At 41.4% G+C, this 18,564-nt stretch overlaps 1 protein-coding gene across 4 annotated transcripts in view; it reads right to left on the reverse strand.

Annotated features, from left to right (window-relative positions):
- Positions 1–12,166: 12,166 nt before the first annotated feature.
- MSANTD4 (Myb/SANT DNA binding domain containing 4 with coiled-coils) overlaps positions 12,167–18,564 on the reverse strand; it is a 49,319-nt gene continuing 42,921 nt past the window's right edge. For all 4 annotated transcript variants that reach the window (XM_084616680.1, XM_084616677.1, XM_084616678.1 and 1 more), the window contains 2 exons: positions 17,706–18,354; positions 12,167–15,059 (listed from right to left, as the gene is read on the reverse strand). In XM_084616680.1, coding sequence (XP_084472806.1) covers positions 14,484–15,059; positions 17,706–18,179 — 1,050 coding nt within the window. In that variant the 5' untranslated portion in view covers positions 18,180–18,354 and the 3' untranslated portion in view covers positions 12,167–14,483. The remainder of the gene's footprint in view (positions 15,060–17,705; positions 18,355–18,564) is intronic.

Genomic DNA, 18,564 nt, shown 5'->3' on the forward strand with positions numbered 1-18,564 from the left:
ACGCTGGAGAAGTAAGTGATTTTCCTATCTATTTGCATCTCTGGTATGCTAGCATTCCATAAGTGCAAGCAATGCCAGCTAAAAGCTGTACCAATGACAGAGCAAGAGTGAGAGAATGGCCTAAAATTCTCAATATAGACAAGGCATCAGTAGGTTAGTAAGTAGGGTGTCACAGTATATCTGTGCATCTGGACATTTCCTGCATGTGATTTTTGGAGACCGTGAAAAAGAGATTCTCTGAAGCCTCCTGCCTTCCATCTGGAAGGAAGAGATGGGTACTGGGAAGATGTGTTTTAAACACTATCATGCCAGCACTGCTTTTGCATTTCCCCTAAATTCTAGCTGAACTGTTGGGTGAAGAGTTTTGAACTGAAACTTGTGGAGCTCAGTTTTTGTCCTTCCTTGAAAGCTTTTACTCCATTGGAAATGATTTCTTTGTATAAAGAGAATAAAGATTAAAATTAATCAGAATTAGCAATGGTCATATCTACAATGGGGCAGAGTGGAGAGGGAGGGACAGACATCTTATTTTATCTACATGCGATCACTCATCAAGAATGGAGCTCACATCTCCTCATAGACGAAATCCTCTTTTTAGGGAGGATTTAACATTTAACAGTTTAACAAAATTGGCCTATTTATGAGTACAGGCTCCTATATGAATAGCCTTGTCTCTTTCATTGAAAAATGCTGCAATTATTGTAACCCCTGCAGAAGGGAAAACAAGAAGGGGAAAGGATTTGGCAGGCCCCAGGAAGGGGAAGGAGTGCTACATGTATTTTGATTAACAGGAAGATTCCCTCGCTGATGAAACTAGAATGAGATAAAAGGTTTCTTATTTCTATAGCCAAAGAAAATATCAATGCAGCAATGACTGAAAGGTCCATTTCACTAGAACATTTACAAATATTTTGGTATCAGGATTATTCATGCAACCTAGACAAATAGCATTTTGTAAATCAGTTCCTAGAAGACTTTACAACAGTGCTCATGTAACATAAGTATCTGCTCTTTTCCACTATTCACAATGGTTAGCAGAGACAGCTCAGATGAAGATGGAGAACACTGAGCCGGCCTGTGAAGTTTGTCAAATAAGTGCTGTACTGGATGCAGATCAGTTTTAATTTTAATCCTATTCTCCAAAGTAGTTGCAACCCCTCCCAGCTTGGTATCATCTTCAAACTTCACGAGTAAACTCTCTATGCCATTATCTAAATCATTGATGAAGATATTGAACAGAACTGGACCCAGAACTGATCCCTGCAGGACTCCACTTGTTAGGTCCTTTCAACCTGACTGTGAACCACTGATAACTACTCTCTGGGAACAGTTTTCCAACCAGTTATGCACCCACCTTACAGTAGCTCTATCTAGGTTGTATTTCCCACTTTGTTTATGAGAAGGTCATGCGAGACACTATCAAAAGCCTTACTAAAGTCAAGATATACCATGTCTATTGCTTCCTCCCTATCCATTAGGCTTGTAAGCTTTTAGGCTGGTTTGAGATTATTTTTTCTTGACAAATCCATGCTGACTATTATTTATCACCTTATTATTTTCTAGGTGTTTGCAAACTGATCACTTAATTACTTGGTCCATTATATTTCCAGATACTGAAGTTAAGCTGACTGGTCTGTAATTCCTTTGGCTGTCCTTATTTCCCTTTTTATAGTTTGGCACTATATTTGCCCTTTTCCAGTCCTCTGGAATCTTTCCCATCTTCCATGACTTTTTGAAGATAATTACTAATGGCTCAGATAACTCCGAGAGTCAGCTCCTTGAGTATTCTAGGATGTATTTCATTAGACCCTAGTGACTTGAAGCCATCTAACTTGTCTAAGTAATTTGTAACTTGTGTTTTCCCTATTTTAGCCTCTGATCATACCTCAATTTAACTGGCATTCATTATGTTAGACATCTACTCACTACTAACCTTTTTGGGAAAAAATGGCATTTAGAAGCAGGTAATGATTTTCTCTGCTGGATTAAGTTGATTACTTAACAATCCCATAAACTATGCAATCATTTGCAAAAATGTCCAGTTTACACCTTTTCTGTTTTACAAACCAGAACTTTAGAAAAAAGTTCTAAAAACTTTTGATTTTGTAACTTTCAAAGTTCTCAGTTCCATAATCTCTTCCCATCTCAGTGAAATAAATATCACCCTGAAATACTCTGTCCAAGCAGTTAAATTCACAGAGGAGCCAAATTAAAAATTTGCCTTTTTCCTTTAACTCTCATAGACTTGATGATGGGACCATCCATCAAGAGCGAGCTATCTCAGGATTGATCAGAAGCCTGGCACAATATAATTACTGAATCAGAAGCATTGTATTATAAAGAATGAAATGATTTGGCAACTCTGCCTTACACATTATGAACCAGTTGACTAATGATTGAGTGTTACAATTAGAAAATACGGAAATAACAAGGCAGGGTATCCCACAGTCTAGTAATGTGAGGAATGAACCCACTGATAATGTGAAGTGGAGAAATTAAAAAGAATAAGACTGTAACAGGCAATATCAATGATATTCCTAATGCATTGCAAAAGGCAGGGATGAAAGTGGCTTTTCAAGCAGGGCAGGTTTTAAGGTAGCCTGGGTAATACATAAAAGGAGTTTTGTATGGTCTTGTGCCCGCAGAACTACTTTTTCACCTACCTTCTGACTTCTGATGATTAATATCGTCACACGCATGAATGTGACTGTTCTTTATCAGGACACTGTCCTTCTGAGAATCTGAGAAAGGCAGGAAGCCAAATGGACTCAGGAGCTAGAGCAAAGGAGCAGCAACAGTAATGGGGGGCCTGACGCATCACTGTGCTACTCCAGTTTTATGAGGTATGTGTGAGCAATGGCTAAATCACAGAATAGATACAAGAGCATCCTATGGCACAAAGCCAAAGAGAATGGTGGCATAAGTAGTAGTTTAAATTACATATTTGGTGCAAATTGATCAGAAAACAAATAGAAGTGGTAAAGTACTGTAACTTGCACTAGTCTGGCATTCAGTGGGCTATGACCTCTCCCAATCTTTTAACTGCACAATTCCAGAACATGTTTATTTTCCCCAAAGATTTGCCCAAACTGTTTGACTGGCTAGAAGAGAAAGTGATATTGATATTTCTTTTAAAATAATTCCTTTTCTTTCAAATCAATAGCCCAGATCAAGCTCCTTTCCTTTCAAATCAATGGGACAGTTAAGCTGGGTTTACAGCTTTTTCACGTCTTCTTCTTGTTATTTGTATTACCATAGTGCGTAGGAGCCCTAGTCATGGACCAGGACCCCACTGTGCTAGGCATTGTACAAACAGAACAAAAAGTCCCTGCCTCAAGGAACTTAAATCTAAGGACTTGCTTATACAAACACTTAGTTTGCAGCAAGCTGAGGTGTAAATTTCCTCTACCCCAGCCTGCCATGCACTAAGTATCCATGTGAACCCTGCTGCCGTGCACTAAAAGCTCCCTAGTGTGCCTTGATCTTTGAAATGGAAGTAGATTAAAGTGCACCCGGGAACTTTTGGTGCATGGCAGCAGGCTCCACACAGACACTGGGTGTGTGGCAGGCTAGTGTGGGATAGATATACACCCACCTTGTCACAAACTAAGTGTTCATGCAGAGAAGCCCTAAGACAAGAGACAACAAATGGATACAAACATATGGGGTAGTACAAGTGAGCAATGAGATAACATTGGTCAGCGTGATGGGCAGTGGTTCCTGCGCACAAACTGTCTAACTGTTGTCAAGTGTTTGATAGGCATCACATCAAAGGAGAGTTTTGAGGAGGGATCTGAAGGTGGATAAGGAGATAGCTTTGCAGATGTTTACAGGGAGCATCTTCCTAGCATGTGGGGCAGTATGGGAGAAAGCTCGGAGGTGTTGGTTTGAAAATTTAACAAGGGGGCAATGGAGTCTGACATCATGGGATCAGATGTGGGCGTTGACAGCTCAATAGTCAGTGAGAGATTATGGGTAAAGTGGGGATTGACTGTGAAGGGTCTGGAAAGTGAATACAGCCACATTATGTTTGATGGGATAGAGAATCAGGAGCCAGTGAAGGGACTCAAAAAGAGAGGGGTGACATGGTCAAAGCAATGGGCTAGGGAAATTATTTTTGCAGCAGCTTTCAGAATGGATCTGAGTGGGGCAAGACTGCATTTGTCGAGGTCAAAGAGAAGGATGTTGTAGTAATCACTGTAGCAGCCAACCTACTGGTGAATCTGCCCTCTTAGGCCCAGATCCTCAAAAATATTTAGGTGCCTAACTCTCCCTGATTTCAATGGCTTATATGCCTAAATACTTTTGAGGATCTGGGCCTAAGGAACCCAATTCTCACTGAAAGTCTAATACTTAGACTCCATGTACATCAGTTTGGTGCTTTTGAGAATATTACCTCTACCAGTGGTTTTCAAACAGGGGTATGCGTCCCCCAGGGGTACGTGAGCTCTCATCAGGGGGTACGTGAGAAAAATGCTGTAATGGTAAACATTTTATTTAGTTAGATTTGGCAATCTAATCATAAGTACATTATGATCCTATCTCAGATGGGGTAGACTACATTATTTGGAAAGGGGTACATGGTGGACTGCATTATTTGGAAAGGGGTATGCAGCCAAAAACATTTGAAAACCACTGCTCTGAAGTAAATCAGTTTTTATGCCATGAACTTATGTCATGGCAACTGACCACGAAAAGCATCACATGCTTATGCACTTTGATGAATCAGGGCCTTAACTGGTATCAGAACACTCTTGAAAGAATGATTACAATAAAATGGCAACTACCGTCCACCATCTGTTATCCTCTTCAACTGAATCCTTCTGCTTTGAGCAAAGCAAGGAGATTGTGGTTTGACTCCCAGCACTAGACGGTATGAACTGTGCACTAGAAGTCCATATTTGATGTTGTTACAAATCTGCTGCTTCTTGGATTGATTATATTTAATTCCCATGTGCAAAACACCCCCTGGACTCTCTGGTTTCCTCAAAGACCTCCTGTTGTTGCCCTGGCTTTCTGGATAATCTTCATCTGCAACAGGTTTGCCTCCTCCCAGGGCCAAATTTGAAATCATAGATGCATGGCAATACCTGAAAATAAAAATACAATTTTACTTTATAATTTTAGCACCATTTTTGGTCTTTCTGTCAGGGCAGTACCCAGGGCTCAACGCCTTCACCCAACTGTATTCTTAAAGCACTCTCATGGGGGGGTCTCTTGGTAGTGGTGCTGAGCATCTCTTGAGAAGAACATTCTCTTGGAGAGACTGCCGTACAAATAAACAGCATGCAAACACAGGATGCGGGAGAAATGCAACATGATTGAGCAGTGAGGTAGAGCATTTCATGCTCATTCAACGCAGTATTAAAATACACAGTGTATTTGATTATTTATCCTCTGATTAACGTTTTTCAGCAGGATTCAGAGGCCTTTTGGAAGACAAGAATTGGAAGATGTGCGTTCTGTTGCAATCACTCTTTCTAGAGTATTCTGATACCATTTAGGGTCCCGGTCCAGCAAGGAACATCGACGTGTGCATACCCTTAAGCCCACTGAAATCAACACACCTACATAAAGAAGGAGCAGGTTGGGGCATGGCACAGTGGCTGTATCACAGCATGCTGGGCAACCGGAGCTGTGCTACCAATCTGATCACTGTATCGTCAAGTACATTGCTCTGGAGTAAACCTGAGGGGCAAAGCTGTGCCTAGTTGACAGCCTAGGATGGGCTGGGGAGAATCAATGCACTAACCGGCCCATTAGCTCAGAGCGTGGAAGAAGGCGCAGAAAAGAAGTGGAAGGGGTGTCAGTACGGGGGAGAAAGTGGCAGAACCGTAGCGAGACAGGCTTCGAGAGCCAGAGCGAAGAGACCTCTAAGAGCCAGAGATTCTCACCACCCACACCCTGGGTCTAAGGGGCTGAGGAATGTGATGTTATTGTAGGTGTGGCACAATGCTATAAAGGTGACCGGAGAACTCTCCAAATAAACCGTAGGCGGTGTTTACAAGCAGTGTGTCTCCAAGCAGTCTGTGTGCGCAGAGGAAGACAGGAGCAGAGGGTGCACCCTGGCACACGCTGAGAGGATTCCAGGCATAGGGGGCCCATGGTACAGAACCTGGAGAGGAGATTGAGAGAAATGTATAAGGGGTAAGTTAATCATGCTATTTTGATTAAGTGAAAAGGTAAAGGAGGGGATGAAAGATGATGAGAGAAAAAGAGAGGCAGAATCTAGGCTGTATATAATTCCTATTTAGAATTTAATAATGCTAACCTTTCTAGAGAGACTTTATACAAATCTATAGAAATCTATAGCTGGGATAGAATTCCCTTTTCAATTCTGTAGGCTTTAAAAAAATCTTATAGAAAGGATATCATTCTCTACTAAATTCTATAGGTGATACAGAAATTTTTAATTTCTATTGAACCCTATGGGTTTCATTACATTCTACAAGACTTTCCATAAGAAAAGGGAGAATATGATAACCATCTATGACTGTCACAGGGAGGAAGAATTATTTGCTTCCCCATAGATCCTTTCTCTCCAGCATTTCCTTTAATAGAAATGCCATGGCTGAATGTACAGTAGATTGCTGGTCTCTAATTGTCTGTCTTTGGAGGCATGACTTTTCTATTTCATGCTCTATCACCGGAAAGCAAAATGTTAATTCCTGACATTGGGTAGATATATTTTAGCACTTCAAAGTTCTAGAGATGCATGGAAGCTGAAGAAAATCATTTTTAAGATAGGATAGAGAAATTCTGAACTGCAAAATAGATATCAGATGTTTCCTCATGTCAGAAGCATTCTTAGAGGGCAGCATCAAACTGCCAAGGATGGTGAAGTTGAACTGAAATCTCAGCACCATTACCTGCACCGCTCTCACTCCACTGAGCAGAATGTTTCACTACTATGAAGTAGCACAGTCCTGAGCTAAGTAGCTGAGTCACTGCCTCTAACAGCCTCCTCAGAGTAACTAAAGCTCCCAGGCCTTCTTATCGATATCTGATTCTAACCAAGTGCTGACGCTGGGTGAGCCCAGTGTGTAAAAACAGGTAGAAATCGAAAGGCAGCATCTCACATCTGTATTCAGTAATGTGGTTGGCATGTCATTTCACAAGAGATGAAGCTTAACTCGGAACAGCACCAGCATGAAAGCCCCCAAATTGAAAGGGCTGGAATGTGGAGAAATAGAAGCGCTGATTAGTAAAAAAGAGTTCTCTGGCTCTCCCTACTCAGACCCTCTGATAGGAAGAGATCTGCCGGCTCACCCCTTCCCAGGGGGAAGGGAAGGGAGAATGTGCTGCCACTAGGAGTCCCTACAAAGGGTGTGAAGCACAGACCAGGATCAGGGATTATAGCTCCCTGGTGTTCCATTATAATGGAAGAACAAGCAAGTGGGGGCCATGTGGGTGACCAATGGGATACATGGTTTAGAAGTTTCTGAGAGAAACTGCAGCAGCGAGATAGAGAAGACTGGAGAAACAGGAGGGCAGGGAGAATAGGACATGTGAGAGAAGGAAGCAGAGAGTGGGTCATTTGGCTGTGTAGAGCACAGAAAAAATAGTGTAGGAATTGTATTTCCTCACTGGTCCTGTGAACTGATGGGGAAACTGGCGCATTGAGTTGCCTCACCCTCCAGTCCCCCTTCCAGTGGGGAAGCTCAGAGCTTGAGGTTAACTAGTTAATGTTTGTAAAGCACTTTGAACATGAGAGAGAGCAAGGTCCATGCTAAGTAATATTAATTCCGGCAAGGGGACATTGGGCCAATGTCCTCTTGCTGCCAAAAAGAGAGAAATATCCAGCCTGTGACTTCAGCATCTGTACAGGGCCTTAAGCAGTCATTTGTGGTAAAGGCCAGCTCTGACTGTGAATTCTCCAGCTTTTGTCATTTATGTCAGACTTTAAGATTATTGTGTTCAATTCAGAAACGAATAATTAAATACATTCCATAGAATTTGGTGGCATTTGGGGTCTGACTGACACCCTCTGACTTACATGGACTACCCTGATTTTAGCAACAATTAAAAAGAAAATCAGAGCCTTCCCACCCCCATTGACCTCCTCTTTGATGCAGAGTGAGATTTTTGCAGAGTACTTTTCGTTTGTAAAATCTCACTCTTGGATTGGAGTGTGCTGTCTCCCTGGAGTGCCGTGCCTCTCCTGTTAGGGACAACTGGAGGAGTGTGAGTTGGAGAGGCAAGTGACACTGCCAGTGCAGGTTCATGGAGATTGCATGAACTTTGGTGGGGAGGCAAAAAAAATGCAAGTAGGCAGTCCGCCTTCCGCTCACAGAAAGGGGGAAATTTGTCTGACTAATCTGGAATGATTTTTGAGGGGAAGAGCAGAACATGAAAGCAGGTGAAGCAGTGGACATGAGTCACTCACATTTCAAAAAGGCTTTTGACACAATACCACACAGCTCACAGATACAGCAAGTCAACAAGTGTAAAGAAGGTGCAACCTGAGAATGCGCTGGGGACTGGTTAGGGGGAAGTTTGCCATAGGCAAAGTTTACAGGTCAGGCAGGTGGACAATGATAATTATTCATTTTTTGCAGTGTTGTTGTCTGTAACCCATTAACTCTCCTTCCTCCTATGACTGCAGTGCAGAGGTGTTAATTGTCCACTTCATTTTGCATGGCTTCTTGAACATCTGTTAACTCCTTATGCTTAACAATCTGTTCCACTTTGTGTTTAGCTGTGACACTGAGTACCTTTCCCAGACCTGAAAAAGAGTTCTGTGGAGCCTCTTTCACCAATAGAAGTTAGTCCAATAAAAAGTTTTTATTTATTTTGGCACAAGTAAGAACCCAGTTCTCAAATCTGGCTGAGCTACACTTGGAAAAGGACCAGAGAAGGGACAAAGGTTACTTTACTCCAGCTCTGTTACCCTGCAGCTCCTGGGGCCTCAAGGCTATTACTCCCAATTGCCAAAGGCTCCAAGGGGCTGTTCCAGCAGCTGAGGATTGCCAGAGCAAAATTGACACCCTGGCCTCGCCTCCTTTGGCCTGGCCACACCCTGACCTTGGGGTGCAGTGGAAGTGGCACAGAGCTGCCTATGCTGATTATACACAATCCTGTGATTTTACCATGTTGGGGGAATTCTCAGCTAGTCACGCCAGCTTTATGGCCGTTTGCACCACTGGAGTAGTGCAAAGTGGCCCAATTGGCACGGAGGATCAACCACATATTGTGCATGGCACTTTACACACTCATTCATTAGTTTCTGGACCTGATTCTCCTGCACCTTGAACAACTGTGCAAAATGGGCTCGATCATCAGTTGTGCTTGGAGTCTCTTTGGCACTGTTGAGCAGGTAAGGGTAGCTTGCAATTAACTTTATGTTCTCCTGATCCCCGGAGCTATAAGGGGCCAATCTGAAGAAGAAGCGGAGAAGTCTGAGACCTCTGCTGCATTTCTTTGGTGATTAACATAGTGTTACTGTGTCCTGGGTTTTGCTACTGTGAACCTGGCTTAGAAAGACAAACAATTACAGCTGATTAATGTTTATAAAAATGCCATGTAAAATACCACAAAATTACTGCAAGCACAGTAAAAAAGATCACCAGACAACTGTAACATGATGAATTCAATAACATTTGCTCTGAATTTTGTGCTGAAACTGCATTTGCAATGATTCATGACTATGCTTAATTTTGTCATGGAGTATTTTCCCAGAGATTTCACACAGCTAAAGGAAGTATCTTTCCTAGAGCAGGCAGGACATGTAGGTGTTGGTAAAAATAATTGTTCACACGCTGTTCTGTGCACACATGGATAAGCACTCAAATTACTGAAATGAAAAACAATCCAGTCTCCTTTAGGTATATCTCAGCCCTATCACTTTTCTCTTCACTGCATCTTAGTCCCTGTCCATAAAAAGGCTAGTTCTCTCAGATGCCTTGATAACAATATTATTTATATCATGGGCCTTACTGGATCTGGACATTTTTTAATCACTCTAGTATCTACAGCATTGCTCACAAAACTTCAGCCACTGGAATTTTAAATGCCATCTAGAAACAGTGAGGAATTATGTGCAAAAATGCTGGGCGGGGATGCATTATGATAAACCTGTTAATTACATGGTCACATAGTATTTTTTTCCACAGGGCCCCTGCCTCACTATACCGCACAAGCAGTACACACTGAATAGAATCAATGTTCTGTTTTATTCTCATCCTGGCTCCATGTCATTTTTTACTGCACGTTCTTTGCTGTGAGTACAGAATAATCCATTTCCACTGGGGCTTTTTTATAGAGCACATAACTATCTTTTTATATAGCACACATAACTGTGAGTGGTTCACAAACATTCCAGAATTTATCTTTACAACAGCTCTGTGAGGAAAAATAATAGTATCCCAGATAGGGAACTGAGGCATGGAAAGATTAAGGTCAAAATTGTCATGTGTCCACTAATTTTGGGTTCCCAGTATGACATGCCTAGGGCCTAGTTTTTCAGAATATTTAACATTTTAATAGCACTTTACATATTCAGAGCAGAACTTCCATTTATTTCGGTTGCAGTTGAAAAAAGCTCAGCACTTCTGCAAATCTGGCCCCAGGTGTCTGCTGTTGGACACTGAGAAAATGAGGAACACACAATTAGTGGCCACCTTTGAAAATTTTGCATTAAGTGACTTGCCCAGCATCATACAGGAACTCTGTGGCAAACACAGGGATAGAATACAGTTCTCCAGGGTGCAATCAACTGCCTTAATCACAAGACCAACGTTTCTCTTCCTGCAGTTCTCTACTGCATTCACTACACACCTTCCAACTTCTTAAGGTTGCACAGGTAACCTTAATTCTGGCATTTTCCAACTTTTCAGAGCTTGATTTTAAAACATTAACATTTCTAAATCCTCTTTTGCCATGTAAGATCATAAGTGTTTCAAAAAACAAACTGAAAAAATAGAAATTCTATTATGTGAAACCATATTGACCCTCACATGTCTCAACTGATGAGCTAGAATCTTTAGATCCTCAACACTGACTTTTGCTACTTGAGTTAACAAAGAAACCGGTAGGAGTAGTAGGTTATTACTCTATGTGGATCAGTCACTAGAGGGGAAAGAGACAATTACTTTGCTGCTGAGTTTTACAGGCTATTTGCTGAGAGCAAAAGGAATGTGGAAACCTAGGACTCCTTGGTTCTATTTCAGGCTCTGGAGAGGAGTGCACTTCAACAGTGAAAGAAATCTTCCATCCTGTATCCCCCTGAATCTGTTCCCTCCAGTCTTCCTCCCCCAGCTCCTGTCTCATTCTCCCATTGAAGTGGTTTTACAAGAAATTAATTAATTAAATAAATAAAAACAGTCTGAGGAGATACTGGCATGGAAAATTTCCAAAGAGTTACATTTAAAGAGTTAGGCAATCTTAATTGTAGGCATTGCTACCAGTGCAACCTATAACTATCTTTTCCAGATATTCTTCACAGTGCTAGATAGCAGCCCCTAGTGCATCTCTGCTCCCTCTGCAGCTGTGGAGGTTCTTCAGACATGCTGCAGGCACACCCCCACCATCTCCCAGGCCTGGGAAAGGGGCAGCACCAAAGACGTCCTCCTTTCTCCACTCCCAGACTAGGTGTTGCAGGGAAGGAGCACATAGCAGACTGACCCATTTTTCTCAGGAGGGGAAGGGTGAGGAGGGAGCTTCCCTGAGCTGCTGTAAGAAGAAAAGGAGTACTTGTGGCACCTTGTTCTTTTTGCACCCCACTCCTCTCCGTCAGCCTCTCCCTTGAATCCCTTCCCCTATCCAAAAACTCCTCTTGGTCCCCAAGGGGAGGGGACAGAGCTATGCCTACTCCCTATAGCAGCTCTCATTGGCTGTTCCTACCCAAAAGGCAGGGAAGTGGGGAAGGCAATCAATCAGAGGGGGCTTTCCCCTGGGCAGTCCAAAAATCAAGTGAAGGCTGGAGCTTTTCCAGTCAAAGAAGACTGGCTCCACCAGGGCCCCAAATCCCATTACTAACTATAACATCATAAGATCTGGGAATATTGCAATCCACACCAGCGTTACGATAGAAGTCTAGATGCCTCTTTATAGCTTTCACCACCGCCTAGTTTATACTACCAACTAGGAGCTTTATCTCTATAATAAGAAGCACCTGCTCAACAGCAATTTTGACTTGTCGTCAAATTTATTTCCACTGTAGAAGCAATAACAGAAAAATAACACTTTATTTGCAGAATAAAAGTAATCCTATAGTGGTAAATATATTTACATACACATAACCTATGTAAATCGTTCAACATATATTCCAATTTAACACTCTGATACTGTTTTTGTTTTCCAATGGAGACAGCAAAGGTAAAGGATGAGAGATCTAAAGTCTGGCTCAGTTGGAACATAAACAGGTAAGTATGAATGTTCTCATTTAAAATTTCCTATATTCTTTTTTAATTTAAATGAATGTATTATTTACAAAAAATACTAACAGCCTTAGACATTATTTTTCTATTTGCTTACAGAATATATACCACATAGGCAGCTGCAATGCAAGTTTCTTCACAGTACTTTACCAATGTCTCTCAGTCTTGGCCAGGCAGGATTTATATTCATGTATGTGCAGTGTTGTATTAATTTAAATGGAATATATGGAGTAAAGGTGTTAACATAACCCAGTCATTGTCCAACACTGGACAATGTTAAACAAGGTCTGGAGCTTGGTATACAGAGACCTCAGCCTGCTTAGCACCATGGAAAACACACCATTAAATATCCTTTTAACCTTTTATTAAAGATACAGAAAAGAAGGAAAAACAGTATTTAAAATGTAAAGTATTCAATAAAGTTTTCATTTTAAAAGCTTTCATTCCTTGTTCCCTTTCCCTTTAGCTGGAGAGAGTTTTTAGAAGGTAACCCCCCCCCACACCCCCCGTTTGGTAGATGGTACCAAAGAAGGTAATAACAGTCCTTTTGGGGAAAAGAGAAGAAGTTAGTTGAGATGGGCTGGAGATGTCCTTGCTTTTGTTGTTGTTAAAGTCCAACCTTAGAAGGACAAGCCCCCTTGTTTGACAGTCTCTTAGATGGCAATAACTATCATCCCAGGTCATATATAGCATTCGGCTAGAGCCACTAGGGGTAGCGATCCTTCTGGGTCCTTCTGTCTGTCTGGCCTGTTCTGACCAGAACATCTCTCAAGATCAGGATGATGAAGGCTGGGACTCCAGGAAATGGTGGAGGTGGCAGCCATGATTGTGAAACTCACTCCAGTAGCTGATGTCTGTTCTTTCCATCTGTTCTTCTCTTTGTTATTTCCTTACTTTCCCTCAAAAATCTCTTTAAGGACCCCAAAAGGGAGTGATGGATGGAATAGCCCATCCCTCCATTATTTTGTCTACCAATTAGACCTAATATCTGATATACCAAGTTTGACTCATTAACTTCCGGCTCCACATCTCCTGTTTTTAACAAGCATAATTTCAACAATTTCTTTGAATCATATCAATGTAGCCTTTTAGTTTAGACTAATTCTGTCTCCCTTTTGTACCCTATTCCCATCAACATTTGTTATTATAGGTTATTGTAACATCTTATGAACTGTTATATACTTTTTAGTTGAGCTCACTATTTGGGTAAATTTGTTGGTCCAATTGAGACTACCAGCAAGTGAGCTAATTGTGGTTTGTTCTTTTGCAACCTGCATAACTGTGGGCTAAGAAATAGACAATCTATTAAGTTATTCCACAGAGTCACCCCACAGCAATCAGATGATAATTACTTTCTGCTACTAGGAGTCTCCATTAGATTCAGAATGGTAATCTGGAAGTACAAAACTGCACAGCATTGCTAATTCATTGACCCATCCATCAGTCCAGTTTTTATTTAGATACAGTTGCTATGTGACTGTCTAATACACAGACTCCAACTAGGCAGAATACTACCTTCTCTTTAGCCTTTCTGGCCACTAGAGGGCAGGACAATAAACCCATGTGTATTGAAATTAACTTGCACTTCATTAATTCTCAGAACTTCTTTGCATTTTGAAAACGTGTTTATAAAGTAAAGAAAATTAAATTAAATGTAATTATCACCTCATGTAGTTTGCTTTGTGTAAAAAATAAATATTTAATGTTTGGGCTATCTTCAGTACCATTTCTTCACAATATATGCAGATTTGACAGTTTCCATACTTTTAAGGTAACACTGTTATAACCGTGGAAAGATACAGCTGTCTTGATCCTTAATGTGCTTGTATGAACAGGACACCAAACTATACAATACAATACTGGATGCAAGAGAACATAACACTTGCTTCTGCTACATTGAAAAGCAGTTTCACACATAAGTTCCATTTATGTAGGCATACTGATTTACCAAACACCATTCCTTTTCATTTTTTATTTTTTTAGTTTAACATCAACATTAAATTTTGGACAGAAGAAATTTAAACCTCTAGGACAGTTTCTGTATTAAGAAAAAACTACTTATATTTGAACATCAAAACACTATTAATGAAACCTTAGCCAAGAAGTTCACTGCAAGTGACCCTCTCGCTGAATTCGAAGGCGTTCTTTCTCCACTTGTAAACGTTCCTTCTCAATCTGCAGCTTCTCAGATTCATATTTTAAAAACTGCAGCCTCTCTTTCTCCAATTGCAAACGTTCCTTTTCGAGTTTTAATTTTTCAGTTTCTAGATCCAGAGGCTGTAAAATGGGTTTTTCCACCTGGGTGATGTCATTTTCCAGGGCAGGTTTTTCAGCACGCAGGGCCTCTAGCCTCAGTTTCTCCCGCTCAATCTGGATCCGCTCCTTCTCCAGTTGAAGTCTCTCATGCTCCAGGCCTACATGCCGTAATCGCTCCTTTTCGATCTGCAGGCGCTCTTTCTCCACTTGTAGTCTTTCAGCTTCAATATCCAGCCGCTGTTTCTCCAGCTCTAGTTTTTGTTTCTCCAGGTTTATGAGCAAATGAGAGTCCTCGTAGGCTAGCCGGGCTTGAGCAGAGCTCAGATTTCCAAACTCTTCAATGTGGGTGAAATCAGGTAGGTCACTTTCCTTTTTGGAATCTGGCAAAACTGATGACAAAATTTCCTCCTCTTCCTCAATAGGAAACTGTTGGGAGGAATGAGAAACATAATTATTTCATGTACCTCTTTATACCATATTGAGCCAGTTACCCCTATGCAACCTCACTGAAAATAGAGCACACTTCTGTTGTTTCTAATGATATCTCAGAAGTTATTCCAGACATTCATTTCACTTGTTCCCTAGACAATTTGTGTGTTAAACTCAAACCTGAGTTTTCTGCTGTTACAAAGGCATAGCTTATTTGATTAGCAACAAACTCACATGTGGTCATGAAACACACAAGACAATTTCTTCAGTACACCCCTACTGTAAAGATGCAGAAAAATCGGCTGTTTATTCTGCAAAGCTTTGTTTAAAAACAGGTTGTGGATTTTTTAAAAAATTTTACTTAGATGATCTAAAAGAATTTTCATATTTACTGCAAGAGAACGAGGGTTAATAAGCAGGCATTATTTTTAGTTTTCATACAGGTTCTATGACAGGCACCTAGGACATTCTAGGAATTTCTTTTGACCAATTATTTAACATATGAATTGGAACTGTAAGCTATTCAGTTATGTAACATAACATTGCTTTAACTAATGCTGTAAAGGTTCCATCACTAAAAACAGTTTGATGTTGTGTTTTATTTGAGATCTGCGGCCTTTTTTCTCACATTTTCCTGTGATGGGGTGTCCACCCCACATAGGAATAGATGGGGTTAAGGTGGCCAGGTAGGCCTATTAACTCCATAGGCTGCACCTAGAGGAAAAGCCAGGGAGCAGGAATTGATTGCAAGCAGGCTCAGTTGGAAAGGAACAGGCAGGGCCTATAAAGCCAGGAAGCTGCCAGCAGACAAGGGCTGCTGGGAAAGGGCAGTCACTCCCTTGAAAGGAGGAGGTGGTTTTGGAACTGGTACACCCAGAGTAAGGAGGGGAACCAGGAGTTGTAGGAATCAGTCCAAGAAGCAGCAGCGAGGGCTGGGAGAGGAAAGCCTAGAACTGCTGGGTGTATGTCGCTGGATTGAAACCCAGAGTAGTGGGCAGGCCTGGGTTCCCCTACCAGCCACTGAGGGCATTGTATAGACTGGTAGGGCAGTGAATGGGAAGACTGTCTGGGTCACTGTGGGAGTCACAGAGAATTGAAGGACTGTACCCCAGAGGGGGGGAAACAATGAGTGACTTAGCAGGAGGGCTGAGTCATGAAGAGGACGCTGTGGTTCCTGGGAAAAGAGAGGTGCTGCAGACCTGGGAGAGAGACGGTGTTATGGCATGCGATGACGGAAAGGGGCGTAGCCCTTAAGAGCTAATCCAGAGTGACCAGGAGGAGGTGCCAGACAAGCAGTGATCGTGCACCCCGTGACAGTTCCCAGCACTTCAAATTGTGCTAAATGGGGACAAGAACAAGATTTGTTTAACTGATCCTTTAGTTATTTTTATTCTCTCTTTTATACATTCTGGCCCGAAGCCCTGGGTACAGAGGGACCTTGGGTGTAGCAATACTGGCGTGGTTCCACAGGCCTGGGGGGACTCTAAAAGTTCATGGAGGGGGTATATACCCGTGTGCTACAGAACCATGCTACATAAGTGGTCACTGTGCCCCAGTGAACATGGGGTTTTGGGTTCAGGTGGGGACCAAGTCTGCGAAGGAGCAGCACCAAGGCCAGTGGATCCAGGACAAATGTGGATTTACTGGCTATTCCTCTAGCGCAGGAGGAACTCAGAAACTGTGGGGGTAATTCAGCCTTATTGTTGCAATAGTGGTCACAAAACAGTTCCAATGTCACCCTAGCTTAGGACAAAAATTCTTTCCCATCCTGCATATCTCCCACACCTCTACTTGGCACCCTTCCTAACTGTTCAAGCCATGCATTGGGTACAGGATTTGCCCATAAATCAAATTTTTTCTCATGGCACCTAAAGTTAAAAAAAGAATAAATCTGCCTCGTTTGGGAACGTAAGGAACAGTATCTCCCCGGACCTGTATTCAACATGACCCTACAAAACCAATTATTGGAATTCCATCTGATTGACAGTCTCAGAACTGGCAAGATCACTCCCACCCTCCTCCTCTTCTCCCCATGCTACTGCTCTATAGATTTCATTGCTGAATGGTGGGATGCTGCCTATTAGGAGTTTGATACCAGTTGTAAAATCAACCAACCATTTCCCTTTCCCAGTTCATCTCTCCTCTCCAGCAGGATTGTGTTATCATAGGTGACACGAGGACTGCTTTCTCATCCTTGTCTCCAGTTGGAAGTGGTTGGATTGTGAAAGAAATGGGTTACTCCTCCACCTATTCTAGTGTATGTGCAGGGATGTGGATAGGAGAAATACTAAGCTAACTCCTCCTTCAGTCCACATGGATACTGCATCTGTTTGAAATAAATTAAGTCCATGGGAGAAAGGAAAAGGGAAAACAGAGGCATAAATATATTTAGAAGATTACTGAATACATGTATATTTAATAAAAAAAACCCAAGACTGTATGCAGACGTGTAGGTTGCTGGATTTTGAATATCATTCATATAACAACAGAGCTTGTCACAGGGGATTCTCTAATTCACACAATCAGACTGTCTTGGGAAATTATAATATAGAGGAGTACTAGTCACAAGTGTGGAGAAAGTCCCCAAGCTAGAGTGAAGAGAATGGCCATATTGAACACAACTACAGTACACTAACTACTTACTTCAAAATTCTGTGGATCCTCCTCCTCCTCCTCTTCCACCTTGATTTCTGTTAAAGATCCACTGGCTTCTCTGAAGTCTGTGATATTTAGCCATTCAAAACTGTTTTCATTTGTAAATCCCATTTTCTCATCCATCTCTTCATTAACAGAGTCATCTAAATCGGATGATGGAAGGTGAAACCCAGTGCCTACCAGTTTGATGTTTGCATTCAGACGCTTTCTCTTCATGAGTGCTCTCCAATCAAGGTATCGCCTTTTCACTTCTGTCCCTGTTCTTTGCTCTCCTTCACCTACAGCATTCACACACTCTGCTATTTCCTCCCAAGCCTTTCGTTTCATCTCATTAATTGTTGTATTAAGCTGCTTGGAAAAAAGTACCTCTTTCCTTTTTCTAATTTCTTTAAGGAGTGTTTGAGTTTCTTGAACGCTAAAATTGCTTTTTCTTTTTCTTTTTAATTGTTTCATTTTTTCCATCTTTAAATCTAATAATTGTTACTGCAGCTGACTAAAGAGATAATATGAGAGTATTCAGTTTATTTATTTATGCAAATATGATTTAAAAAACAATCACAAAGTGGCCCTCAGTTCTTCAGGTAGTGAGTTTTCTCATTGCTTGGTCATCTTTCTATTTGCCAGGCTTGTTAAGATCCTAAGGAGGAAAGAACAAATAATATAAATCTCAAAGATATTTAGTGATATTTTCATTTAATGAAACTGACTCCTAAATCAACACTGCTAAAGAATCTATGTGCTGAACTGATCATTCTTCTGATAGATTAAATCAATTTTTAAAAAATGTTTGGAATATAGAGTAGCTATAAATAAGCTTCTCTGATCTCACATGAATTATAAATCCATC

The sequence above is a fragment of the Lepidochelys olivacea genome, assembly GCF_965140295.1.
Source record: "Lepidochelys olivacea isolate rLepOli2 genome assembly, chromosome: 1".
NCBI lineage: Eukaryota > Metazoa > Chordata > Testudines > Cheloniidae > Lepidochelys > Lepidochelys olivacea.